The sequence below is a fragment of the Chiloscyllium plagiosum genome, unplaced genomic scaffold (assembly GCF_037043375.1).
Source record: "Chiloscyllium plagiosum isolate Xiang-an unplaced genomic scaffold, Cpla_swu_hap1 HiC_scaffold_21, whole genome shotgun sequence".
NCBI classification, from domain to species: Eukaryota; Metazoa; Chordata; class Chondrichthyes; order Orectolobiformes; family Hemiscylliidae; genus Chiloscyllium; species Chiloscyllium plagiosum.
Window position 1 is genome coordinate 21,080,261 of NW_028270159.1, and position 13,006 is coordinate 21,093,266.

At 45.9% G+C, this 13,006-nt stretch overlaps 1 protein-coding gene across 7 annotated transcripts in view; it reads left to right on the forward strand.

The window, feature by feature from the left end:
- The window catches only part of garnl3 (GTPase activating Rap/RanGAP domain like 3), a 451,733-nt gene that overhangs the window by 389,032 nt on the left and 49,695 nt on the right, over positions 1–13,006 (forward strand). For all 7 annotated transcript variants that reach the window (XM_043720251.2, XM_043720250.2, XM_087998395.1 and 4 more), the window contains 3 exons: positions 460–567; positions 1,452–1,570; positions 2,565–2,703. In XM_043720251.2, coding sequence (XP_043576186.2) covers positions 460–567; positions 1,452–1,570; positions 2,565–2,703 — 366 coding nt within the window. The remainder of the gene's footprint in view (positions 1–459; positions 568–1,451; positions 1,571–2,564; positions 2,704–13,006) is intronic.

Below are 13,006 nucleotides of genomic sequence, written 5' to 3' on the forward strand. Positions count from 1 at the left end.
ACCACTGGGCCACAAGAGCCTTCTGAAACAACATTTAAATAACACAACGACATTGGCACCTGCTCCATCTTCCAATGACTGGAAAAGAAGAGCTCTTCAGTACTTAGTTATCGAGTTGCCTACTTGCATCCACTGTAGTGTAGACACTATGCTTTGAGACTATAGTTTCAGATAGCATTCCAACTTCCAGGAGGTCTCTATGATGTAGGGAGTCATCTCACCAGCAATTCCCACAACCTGAGCTGGCCACTGTACCTTGTAAAACCAGAGTATCATTGGCAGAGGTCTGGTACAATGAGCCACTGCCTTGTGTGTAATGGACTTACACATGTTAGAGCTGTTTGTATTTGCTGCACTGTCGGACATGCTAGATGTGTGCGTCCCTCTAGCAAGCTCCTTCTTCCTGTCAATGTTCCAGTTAATGTTAAGCTGATACAGTATTGTTCTGTTGTGTTGCAGATGTATGTTACTATAAGAAGGTGTGTCCCTTTAATGGTGGCTCTCCGCTGCTTCAGCCTTCAGCTTCTGATTTCCATTTCAGCTGGAACCAAGTCCCTAATGATATTGGTATGACATCATCTCATTGCAGGCTGACTTCAGACCAATTAAAAATAACCTCTGTGGGTTGTCTAAAGATTATAATGCTGCCTTTGGCTACGCAACCTATTGTGAGTAATTGAATGAGATATGAAAGACCTGAAGGGAGTTGATTTGATGGTAGAGCTCTTTTAATATGAGTAATATTAACATGAACATGTTTAGAGAAAACAAATACAGAATACTTGGAGACACTGTAGCCAAGTGTGTGGGAAGTGGGGAGATGCTGTGTTAACTGTATAGGGTCTTTTAAAATGTCCCCTTCCTAAAACAAGATATGAAGCATCATTACTTTTGATGGTAGACTTTCAATTCCAGTTTTGATTAAATCTATTAAATATTTGATTTATAATTACTACAGCTTTGTCCCCCTCTGATGCAGCCTAACCTCAATACAATGACAAGCATCAGCAAGGACAATGTATATGGAGGTTCTCAATGGAAGAGTAGCCCAGTCTTCAATGTTGCCCACCCTCTTTAGCTTTGCAGGAGGAACTGTTCCTGACGAAATTCCCAGAAATTACCCTGATGCCAATGGCAAGCAGCCAGGCCCAAGCACCACATCAGTCAAGTGAGGATTTGATCTCAGACCCTTATTTCCAAATTTCACTGAAGTAGAGAGATAAATTGGTACTGGGCTAAATCTAACCAGCAAGCTGTGGGCCTGAGTTCACTGTTTAGAGTGAGACTTGAAACAAAGAAAATCCCTTTTGCAGTGGATCTTAAATCAATCTAACACTGAGGTGGGTGTAGCACTAATTTTCTCTTGCATATTGGCATGTCAAGCTGCAGGAACATGACAGGAAGTTCTGTAAATATTGCGGTAATACTTCTGTTCATCTTCTTTGCCCCAGTCTGTGTCTTTCCTTATATCTTGGCCTTCACGACTGATTCTATTGAGATTCGACTGGTGGTGAATGGGAACCTTGTTCACACGGCCGTAATGCTTGATCTCCATCTCACAGCGTCACAGGTATGACTCTTGAGCGCAGGTTATCTATTTGCCTATTCGTATTCTGACAAGTGGTGGGTCTTCCAGAGAGAGAGAAAACACTGAAACTGTGTCTGGCTAATTAAGGGATGGAGCTATGTGGAAGCTGTAACATGATATTCAAAATATTTAATTGTAAAAGGATGGGCAGATTCATTTAAAAGGTAGATTCCAATGCAGACTAATAAAAATGTATTCAAAGGTGTGAGAGTCAAGTATAGAATCCCTACAGCACGGAAGCAACTCATTCTCACCCTCCCACGAACATCCCACACAATCCCTGTAACCTTACATTTCCCATGGCCAATCCACCTAAACTACACATATTTGGATTGTGGGAGTAAACCAGAGCAAATTCATGCATACACAGGGAGAATGTGTAAACTCCACACAGACAGTCACCCGAGGCTGGAATCGAACCCGGGTCCCTGATAGCTGTGAGGCAGTAGGGCTAACCACTAAGCTATCGTGCCACAAAGCATGTTAGTGGCTTCTTGGGTATCATGGTATGGCTTATTGGAGCATGCTCTGTATGTCTTATTACTATGTGAGAAGGATGAATCTTTTGTGCTAATCATATTTAGGAGCTGGGGCTGGTAAATATTTGTCCACATGTGCCCAGTGTGAAGCCCATGGACCACGTGCAAATACAGAATGGAATTTTCTTACAGCAAAAGAACATGCTTTGTTACAATCACACATGAGTACCTTTCATATACAAGTGTGAATAATTCTAACTTGGAAACTTTACTTAAAACAGTACTCTGTGTTGAGAGTGCACTCACACCCAGGAAGCAGCCAGCTTATGCTAACAATGGATTCCATGTCGGAGCAGAACCTCGTTCTGACAATACAGGGTAGATTCTAATCCATTGGTGAACACGCCACTGGCTGTCACATCTGGTTCCCTCAGAACAAAACAAAATAATACCGTTCTTGGGAGACGATGAATTGCTTTTTCTCTTTCTTATTCCAGTCAGATATTTACTTTACGTCTGCTGCTGCATCAATGAATGCAGCATCCAGCGGCAGCTCAAAGGAGACCAGCTCACACAGTTCTCCACAAACTCCGACGGGGCAGGAGTTACCCATACTGCCCTCATCTCCAGGTGAAGGTAAGCTGCTACAGGTCCTGGTCTGTAGAAATCCCCTAAGGTGCGAGGATGATCAAATTCCCAAAGTGTTAGAATAAAATATGGATTTGTGTTTCTTTTCAAAATAATAAGCATCTCAAGATGTTTGACAGAGGGAAGTGTGGATAATGAGCAGCAGTGCACGAACGAGGAGAGAAAGCGAATGGAGGGCATCGGTGAGAAACTTGCAGGAATCCCCTGAAGCTTCATGTCCTCCCTTCCAGGGCTCTGCAAATTATTCCCTTCCAAGTATATTTTTCAAATTATCTCTGGAAAGTGCTTTCTACACTTCAGTGTTTTTGGATAGAGTCCACTTTACCCATGACTTGATAAAAGATATAGCAAATAGAACCAGGAGCGTTCCATATCAGCCCACTCTCTGTTCAATACGGAGTTATCATTGGCTTCACTTCCTGCCCATTCCCCGGACCCCTTGTTTCAGTGAGACCAAAAGTCTGTCCCATCCTTAAATGTGTAATGATAACACCGCTGTAAATCTTTGCAGATGGAGAATTCCAAATAATCACAATCCTTGGAGTGAAGAAATTTCTTCTCATCTAAGTTCCAGTCTTTATCCAGAGACTGTGCCCCGTATTCTAGATACCCCAAATCAGGAAACAACATCTCCATGTCTACCTTGTCAAACCCTTCAAGAACTTTTGTGTTTCAATGAGATCACCTCTCATTCTTCTAAACGTAGGCTAACTTGCTCTGTCTTTCCTCATAGGACAACTTTCTCATCCCAGGCACAAATTTAGTGAACTTTTGCTGCCTGACATTAACACAACTCTCTCCTTCCTTGACGTGAGACCTTTCTATTGGTCTCACCATGTCCATGTATAATCACAAGTTGGCTTTATTTTTGTACTTCAATTCCCTTGAAATAAAGGCCAACATGCCTTTCTTTTTCTAAATTACTTGCTGAACCTACATTTTGTGAACTTTGTACGGGTACAGGGCGAACCCCGTACCCGTGGGTCCACTTACCGTGGTTCAGTTACCTGCGGTTTCCCATGGCCCGAACATATATCAGGGAATGCTCCAGAACCAGTAACCAGGAGGCTGCCGGGAAGGTACATCTCCCATTTAAGTGAATGAATCCGCTCCTATCCGTAGTTTCGGGCTTCTGCGGAACGTCTTGGAACGTATCCCCCACGAGTTCCGGGGGCTACTGTACACTCAAGTCTCTCTGAGCATCAACACTTAGGAGTGTCACACCATTTCAAAAATATTCTGTTTTCCCATTCTTCCAAAGCAAATGACCTCACTTTTCCACATTATATTCCACATGCTCCCGTTTTACTCACTCACCTTAGTCTGTTTCTGTCTCTGCAGCTTCTACCCAGCTTGTATTCACATCTAGCTTTTCATCATCAGTAAATGTAAACACTTTACTCTCCCTCTTTGTCTGTGTCACCAATATAAACTGTGACTAGCTGAGGTCCCAGCACTGATCCTTGCTGCACTCCACTAGTCACAACCTGCCAACTTGAAAATGCTCCCACTCTCAGTTTCCAGACTGTAAATCTCCTCAGATTCTATGAGCCTTTATTTTGTGTATTAGCCTTCTGCGTAGCCCAATCAAATGCTTTTTGGAATTCAAAATAGACTACATCTGCTTGTTCCCTTTGTCTATTTAACTAGTTACATCTTCACATACTCTGATAACATTATTGATAGTATTCCCTATTGTTAATCCCTGCTTCAAAACCTAACAACACAAAGATGGCCAATTCTGTTACAAGAATGAGCTGCCAGAGGAAGTGGTGGAGGCTGGTACAATTGCAACATTTGAAAGGATGGGTATATGACTAGGAAGGATTTGGAGGGATATGAGCTGGGTGCTGGCAGGTGGGACTAGATTGGGTTGGGATATCTGGTCGGCATGGACGGGTTAGACTGAAGGGTCTGTTTCCATGCTGTACATCTCTATGACTATTACTTAAGCAGAAGATGGCGAGGAACAAGCTGGAGCAATTGTTTCCCCAAAACTGTAGTTTATTCATAAAAATGTTGAAATCACTTTCACAATGCATTAAATTAGATGTTACTGAAAGTGCAATACAATTCAAATCCTTTTCCTCAGAGTCTTTGGTACTCTGAGCTGCCTCAGGACAAATTCAATCACATGTAATTTTTACAATATGCATGTCATGACAAAGATATTGTGTGAGGGGCTTATCATCCTCCTGATACTGTGACAGTTGAATATTAAAGAGCAGCCTTGTCCCATTAAGCTGCCCCAAGCTTTAGTGCATCCATCAATATGCAGTCCTGGACCTTGGGATGCACCAAGCTTCTACATCTCTTTTTAGACTAACAGATTTCAGACAGATCAAAATTGAGGGAATGCTGCTGATTGGCCTAATGATCGAGGAGAGACAAAAAAAAAACTGCAGATGCTGGAATCCAAAGTAGACAAAAAGGAGGCTGAAAGAGCACAGCCAGCCAGGCAGCATCAGGAGGTGGAGAAATCAAGGGTTATACCCAAAATGTTGACTTCCCCCCCCTCCTGATGCTGTCTGGCTTGCTGGGTTCTTCCAGCCTCCTTTCGTCTACTAATGATTGAGGAGCCGATTTCAGCACATTATTGTCTGCATTCTTCCTCTTTTCACTATTTTAGGAAACCATTGAGCAGTTTTACAGTGGTTAGCACTGCTGCCTCACAGCGCCAGAGACCCGGGTTCAATTCCCGCCTCAGGCAACTGTCTGTGTGGTGTTTGCACATTCTCCCCGTGTCTGCGTGGGTTTCCTCCGGGTGCTCCGGTTTCCTCCCACAGTCCAAAACTGTGCAGATTAGGTGAATTGACCATGCTAAATTGCCCGTAGTGTTAGGTTAAGGGGTAAATGTAGGGGAATGGGTCTGGGTGGGTTGTTCTTCAGAAGGTCGGTGTGGACCTGTTGGGCGGAAGGGCCTGTTTCCACACTGTAAGTAATCTAATCTAATCTAAGTAATACGTGCAGTTGGGGAGGTTATGGGGAGAAAGCCGGGGCAGAAAACTGAGTTGGAGAATCAGCCATGATCATATTGAATGATGGAGCAGCCTCTGAGGGCTGAATGGCCTACTCCTGCTTCTATTTTCTGTGTTTCTCTGTTAAGGGGCCTTGGAGTGCAGGTTCATAGCTCCTTGAAAGTGGAGTCGCAGGTAGATAGGATGGTGAAGAAGGTGTTTGGTATGCTTTCCTTTATTGGTCAGAGCATTGAGTATAGAAGTTGGGAGGTCATGTTGCGGCTGTACAGGACACTGGTTAGGCCACTGTTGGAATATTGCGTGCAATTCTGGTCTCCTTCCTATCGGAAAGATGTTGTGAAACTTGAAAGGGTTCAGAAAGGATTTCCAAGTATGTTGCCAGGGTTGGAGGATTTGAGCTATAGGGAGAGGCTAAGGCTGTTTTCCCTGGAGTGTCTGAAGCTGAGGGGTGACCTTATAGTTTTATAAAATCATGAGGGGCATGGATATGGTAAATAGACAAGGACTTTTCCCTGGGTTGGGCAAGTCCAGAACTAGGTTTAGGGTGAGAGGGGAAAGATATAAAAGAGACCTAAGAGGAAACTCTTTCACGCAAAGGGTGGTGCGTGTATGGAATGAGCTGCCAGAGGAAGTGGTGGAGGCTGGTACAGTTATATTTAAAAGACATCTGGATGGGTATATGAATAGGAAGGGTTTAGAGGGATATGGGCCAAATGGGACTGAATTAATACAGGATATCTGGTCGGCATGGACGAATTGGACTGAAGAGTCTGTTAATGTGCTGTACATCTCTATAACTCTATGTTTAATTGTTTCCTGATTTTGTTCTGCTAAATTCCAGTTAGACAACAAGCTGTGATTTATCTTTGGATACACAGCATTTTTTCTGGTACAAAGCAGTAAATGTGATAGCTGGATCTAGCCATCTTGCAGCAACCAAGAATGTGTAAGATCACTCGCACTCTCAACGTCAAAGGGCTATGTAACCTCCTGAGGACAAGTTTTGCCTGTCTTGAGAGACCAGCAGGAATTCATTGTTGTTTTAATAGCATCAAAAGCTTTGTGATATCATTCCTATTGTACCACAATAACCTTAGTTTTCATCTCTCATTAACGTTGGTGTTGGTGTTAGTGCGAGGATAATGTGGGAAATCCATTAAGTGGCAAACAAAAGGAAGGATCCCTTTGTGGGATATTAGTCTGTTTTGTTTATCACTTCAACATAATTCAGCAGATGTGGTTTACCTTTAAACCATCAGAGAGAGGAAAGCTCAGCTTAACTAACGGAGGTCCGGAGAAGATTCACGGAGCTGATATTAGGTATGGAAGGACTGTCTGATGAGGAGCTGGAGAAGATTGGCCCCAATGCATTGGAATGTAGAGGAACAAGAGGGGACCACATTCAAACATCAAAAATTCTTAGGGTACTCCTGTTGAGAGGTTGTTTCTCCTTGTAGGAGTCCAGGACTCAAGGGCATAATCTCAGAGTAAGGGATGCCATGTTTAAAATACAATTTCTTCTCTCAAAGACTTGTGAATCTTTATCACAGAGGGCTGTCAAAGTTGCGTTGTTCACTATATTCAAGGCTGAGACAGATTTTTAATCAGTAAGGGATTGAAGGGTTATAGGGAAAAGGCAAGGAAGTAGAGTTGAGGATCATCAAATCAGCCATAATTCATTGAATGGCAGAGCAGTCTCAATGGGCTGAATAGCCTACTACTGCTGCTGTGTCTTATGGTGTAAAGGAGAGGAGTCCGCTGCAGTCTGTCCCAGCATCACTGGTTGAGTGTTAGAGTTTAGGGGGTGATGGAGGACTTACATTTGGTGACAATGTAAGTTGGATAATATTGACTACATATTTGTCTCCTTTCTTGGTGTCTGTGGACTCAAATTAAGAACTGTATTTTACTGGCATAGATAGCGGCAAATGAAGTGGGTGAGGGTGCTGGTGAGAGAGAGATGGCACTCCATCGGTTTCCTCCCCATGGGGACATTTCTTTCTTCTTTGAGGATGTGAGATGCCAGGTATTTAGTGCCCATCCCTGACTGCCCCTTGAGAAGGTTGTGGTGAGCCCCTCCTTGAATTGCTGTCATCCTTGGCAGGTTAGGACACAATGCCATTGGAGAGGGAATTCCAGGATTTTGACTCAGTGAGGTAGAAGGAACGACAATATGTTTCCAAGTCAGGATGGTATGTAGTTTGGATGCGAACTTGCAAGTGATGGTATTCCCATGTATCTGCTGCCTTTGTCCGTCTGAATGGTGTTATGACTGAGATGGGAGGAGTAGTCCATAGGTCCAAACTTTAAACAAAAACGTATAAATTCCAAGTCCCAATATGGCCAATCATATGCTTTCTTGAGATTAGTTTTCAAATGAAAAGGTCCATAGGCCCTTTCTTAAATTAAAAACAAAATACCAGAGGGTGGCTGTTGTGGGTTTGGAAGGTGCTGTGTAAGGAGCCTTGGTGAATTTCTGCAGTGCATCTTGTAGATAGTACACAGTAATGCTATTAAGCATTGGTGGTGATGTTTTTAGAATTGGGTTGCTTTGGCTTGGATGATGTCAAGCTTCTTGTTGGGGCTGCACCCACCCATGCAAGTGGGGAGTGTTCTGTCAGACTCCTGGCTTTTACCTTGTAGATGGTGGACAGGATTTGGGTGGGAATCAGGAGATTTGCTGTAGGATTCCTAGTCTCTGACCTGCTGTTGAAGCCACAGTTCAGTTTCTAATGAATGGTAATTGATTTGATATTGATAGATGGGGATTGAGTGATAGTTATGTCCAAGGGGAGATTACCATTGCCTGGTACTTATGTATATCAATTTTACTTTCTATTTATCAGCCGAGGGTTGAGGGGCAATGGAAGTTGGCAGTATATTTGCTTAATGAGGGGCCCAATTATAGCCTTTTGGTGGGGCTGCCTGGATTGTACTCTCCTGTGGCAGTCGGTGAAACATTGGAATATGAGACCCCATGTCCAACAGATGGAGCAAGGTGCAGGAATGGATGCTTTTACCTTGGGAATCTTGAGACTATCCCCCCTGGAGTGCCCTCCCCTCCCAGTGGGAATGCTGAAACCTCAGAGCTACTGGCCTGCTGATTGGAGCAACTGCATGGGATCTAGTCCTCTGATTGGAGCAACAGCATGGGATGTAGCCTTCTAATTAGAGCTGCAGGATGGTTTCCCTCCCTCTGATTGGAGCAGATGCATGGGATCTCGCCCTCTGATTGGAGCAGCTGCACAATCCTCACCTGACCAGTGAGCTTGGAGATAGCCAATTTTTAGGCTGCCTGTTCCCATTTCTTCTGTCTCTGCATTTTTCCTTTACCCCCATTCCAATCATTAGATTAGATTCCCTACAGTATGGAAACAGGCCCTTTGGCCCAATCAGTCCACACTGACCCTCTGAAGAATAACCCACCCAGACCCATTTCCCTCTGACTAATGCACCCAACGCTATGGGCAAGTTAGCCTGGCCAATTCACCTGACCCACACATCTTTGTGACCCTGGGAGGAAACCCACGCAGACACGGAGAGAATGTGCAAACTCCACACAGACAGTCACCTGAGGCTGGAATCGAACTTGGGACCCTGGTGCTATGAGGTAGCAGTGCTAACCACTGAGCCACCGTGCCACCTCTAGCTGGAAGGTCCTCTCCATCCTCTCTCAACTTGAACCACTCTTGAAGTAGCAGTCAGGTGAAGACTGAGGGAGCCTCCAGAGGGTATTCACTCCTGCACAAGCCATCCTGTAGCTGTGACCTTGCTCTGTGTTTACTCCGTGTCCCTCAGTGAAGCTTAGATCAGGAGCTTGGTGTGAGGGAGAGTGGCCACAGAGCACTTAGCAACTGCTTCCCAGCTGTTGGGAGATGAAACTCTTCCAGAAGAATACCTTGCAAGACTTTGCGGGATTTGTCATTACGTTATCATTGAGTTGATTTGGTGTTCATTTGTAATTCAAACAGGCAACAATTTGGGAAGAAATGAAAGGGCAGAGATGAGATTGCAATCTAATTAGATAGTGCAGACTGAGTATTTCTGAGATTAAATGCAAATCATTTCAGCTTTCCATCCCTGCATTTCCACATGATGTGGACTGCTGAAGAGGACCCTTTCATAATTCCGATGTGATTGAATTCTAGGCTCTGCCTTTTTGCAAATCAGTTTAGTGCGTGTTTTCTTTTTCAATTTTAATCAAGCTAAAAAGTGTTGGGAGGCCAATGATGGGAACATTGGTACTATAAAGTGCGATGTGCATGGGCCAATTTTAATAAAAGGGGAAATATTTAACATCTAAATTGAAATTTGTTGTGCTGTCAAAGGAGATACTGACAGGAAATAAATAGAGGTTTCTGGTAAACAACAATAAGGTGACTACAGAGACTAATCCATTGGACTTGGTAGCAGCTTGATCCAAGGTGAGGTTGAGATCATTAGCAGGATGTGTTTTAACACAGTCTAATTGAGGAGGTTGTAGTTATTATCCACCATACATCCCTAGACCCCTGCGTTCTCTCCAAGTGAAATTATTTGAGTCATATCATTGAATGAGAGAGTGACAAAGGCAGTGCAAACTAAGCTGGACAGCATCAATTTATCAGGAGGAAACTCTGGTTTAACTCCCTTGATGATTGGCTGAAACAGCTCAGACACATGAAACAAAACGAAAACCTTGCCCAGCTCTCAACACCATATTGTTCAGAGGCTTTACTGCATACACCAATTCCTTTGGCATAGTATGGGCATTTGGCTCATGCATCAGGGTGAGTGATATCAACTGCTTTTTGCAGGTACTGAACTCTCCTCCTGAAGTAAGCTAATTTTCCTTTAAAGCACCCAAACCTAGAGTGAGCTATAGATCATTTGGTAATGCTTTTGTTTCCACATGACAAAAAATTCAGGTTCAAGTCCAACTCCAGGACTCCAACACAGTAGTTAAGACTGATACTTCAATGCAGTGCTGAGGGGGTGCTACACTGTCGGAGGGTCAGCACTCAGAGAGTGCAACACTGTCGGAGGGTCAGCACTCAGAGAGTGCTACACTGTCGGAGGGCCAGCACTGAGAGAGTGCAACACTGTCGGAGGGTCAGCACTCAGAGAGTGCTACACTGTCACAGGGTCAGCACTGAGAGAGTGCTACAGTGTCGGAGGGCCAGTACTGAGAGAGTGCTACACTGTCACAGGGTCAGCACTGAGAGAGTGCTACAGTGTCGGAGGGCCAGTACTGAGAGAGTGCTACACTGTCACAGGGTCAGCACTGAGAGAGTGCTACAGTGTCGGAGGGCCAGTACTGAGAGAGTGCTACACTGTCACAGGGTCAGCACTGAGAGAGTGCTACACTGTTGGAGGGTCAGCACTGAGAGAGTGCTACACTGTTGAAGGGTCAGCACTGAAAGAGTGCTACACTGTCAGAGGGTCAGCACTGAGATAGTGCTACACTGTCGGAAGGTCAGTACTGAGGGAGTGCTACACTGTCGGAAGGTCAGTACTGAGGGAGTGCTACACTGTCGGAGGGTCAGCACTGAGGGAGTACTACAGTGTAGGAGGGTCAGTACTGAGGGAGTGCTACACTGTCGGAGGGTCAGTACTGAGGGAGTGCCAAACTGTCGGACGGTCAGTACTGAGGGAGTACTACACTGTCTGAGGGTCAGTACTGAGGGAGTGCTACACTGTCGGAGGGTCAGTACTGAGGGAGTGCTACACTGTCTGAGGGTCAGTACTGAGGGAGTGCTACACTGTCGTAGGGTCAGTACTGAGGGAGTACTACAGTCGGAGGGTCAGCAGTGAGGGAGTGCTACACTGTCGGAGGGTCAGTACTGAGGGAGTGCTACACTGTCGGAGGGTCAGTACTGAGGGAGTACTACAGTCGGAGGGTCAGCACTGAGGGGGTGCTACACTGTTGGAGGGTCAGCATTGAGGGACTGCTACACTGTCGGAGGGTCAGTACTCAGGGTGTACTACACTGTCGGAAGGTCAGCAGTGTCGGAGTGCTACACTGTCGGAGGGTCAGTACTGAGGGAGTGCTACACTGTCGGAGGGTCAGTACTGAGGGAGTACTACAGTCGGAGGGTCAGCACTGAGGGGGTGCTACACTGTTGGAGGGTCAGCATTGAGGGACTGCTACACTGTTGGAGGGTCAGGACTGAGGGTGTACTACACTGTCGGAAGGTCAGCAGTGAGGGAGTGCTACACTGTCGGAGGGTCAGTACTGTGGGACTGCTAGACTGTCCAAGGGTCAGTACTGAGGGAGTGCTACACTGTTGGAGGGTCAGTACTGAGGGAGTGCCAAACTGTCGGAGGGTCAGTACTGAGGGAATGCCGCACTGTTGGAGGGTCAGTACTGATGGAGTACTACACTGTCGGAGGGTCAGCACTTAGGGACTGCTACACTGCCGGAGGGTCAGCACTGAGGGAGTGCTACACTGTCGGAGGGTCAGTCCTGAGGGAGTACTACACTGTCGGAGGGTCAGGACTGAGGGAGTGCTACACTGTCGGAGGGTCAGTACTGAGGGAGTACTACACTGTCGGAAGGTCAGCACTTAGGGACTGCTACACTGTCGGAGGGTCAGCACTGAGGGACTGCTACACTGTTGGAGGGTCAGTACTGAAGGGAGTGCTACACTGTCGGAGGGTCAGTACTGAGGGAGTGCTACACTGTCGGAGGGTCAGTACTGAGGGAGTACTACACTGTCGGAAGGTCAGCACTTAGGGACTGCTACACTGTCGGAGGGTCAGCACTGAGGGACTGCTACACTGTTGGAGGGTCAGTACTGAAGGGAGTACTACACTGTCGGAGGGTCAGGACTGAGGGAGTGCTACACTGTCGGAAGGTCAGCACTTAGGGACTGCTACACTGTCGGAGGGTCAGCACTGAGGGACTGCTACACTGTTGGAGGGTCAGTACTGAAGGGAGTGCTACACTGTCGGAGGGTCAGTACTGAGGAAGTACTACACTGTCGGAGGGTCAGTACTGAGGGAGTACTACACTGTCGGAGGGTCAGTACTGAGGGAGTACGACATTGTCGGAGGGTCAGTACTGAGGGACTGCTACACTGTCGGAGGGTCAGTACTGAGGGAGTACTACACTGTCGGAGGGTCAGTACTGAGGGAGTACGACATTGTCGGAGGATCAGTACTGAGGGACTGCTACACTGTCGGAGGGTCAGTACTCAGGCAGTGCTACACGTCGGAGGGTCAGTACTGAGGGAATGCTACACTGTCGGAGGGTCAGAACTGAGGGACTGCTACACTGTCGGAGATTCAGGACTGAGGGTGTACTACACTGTCGGAGGGTCAGTACTGAGTGA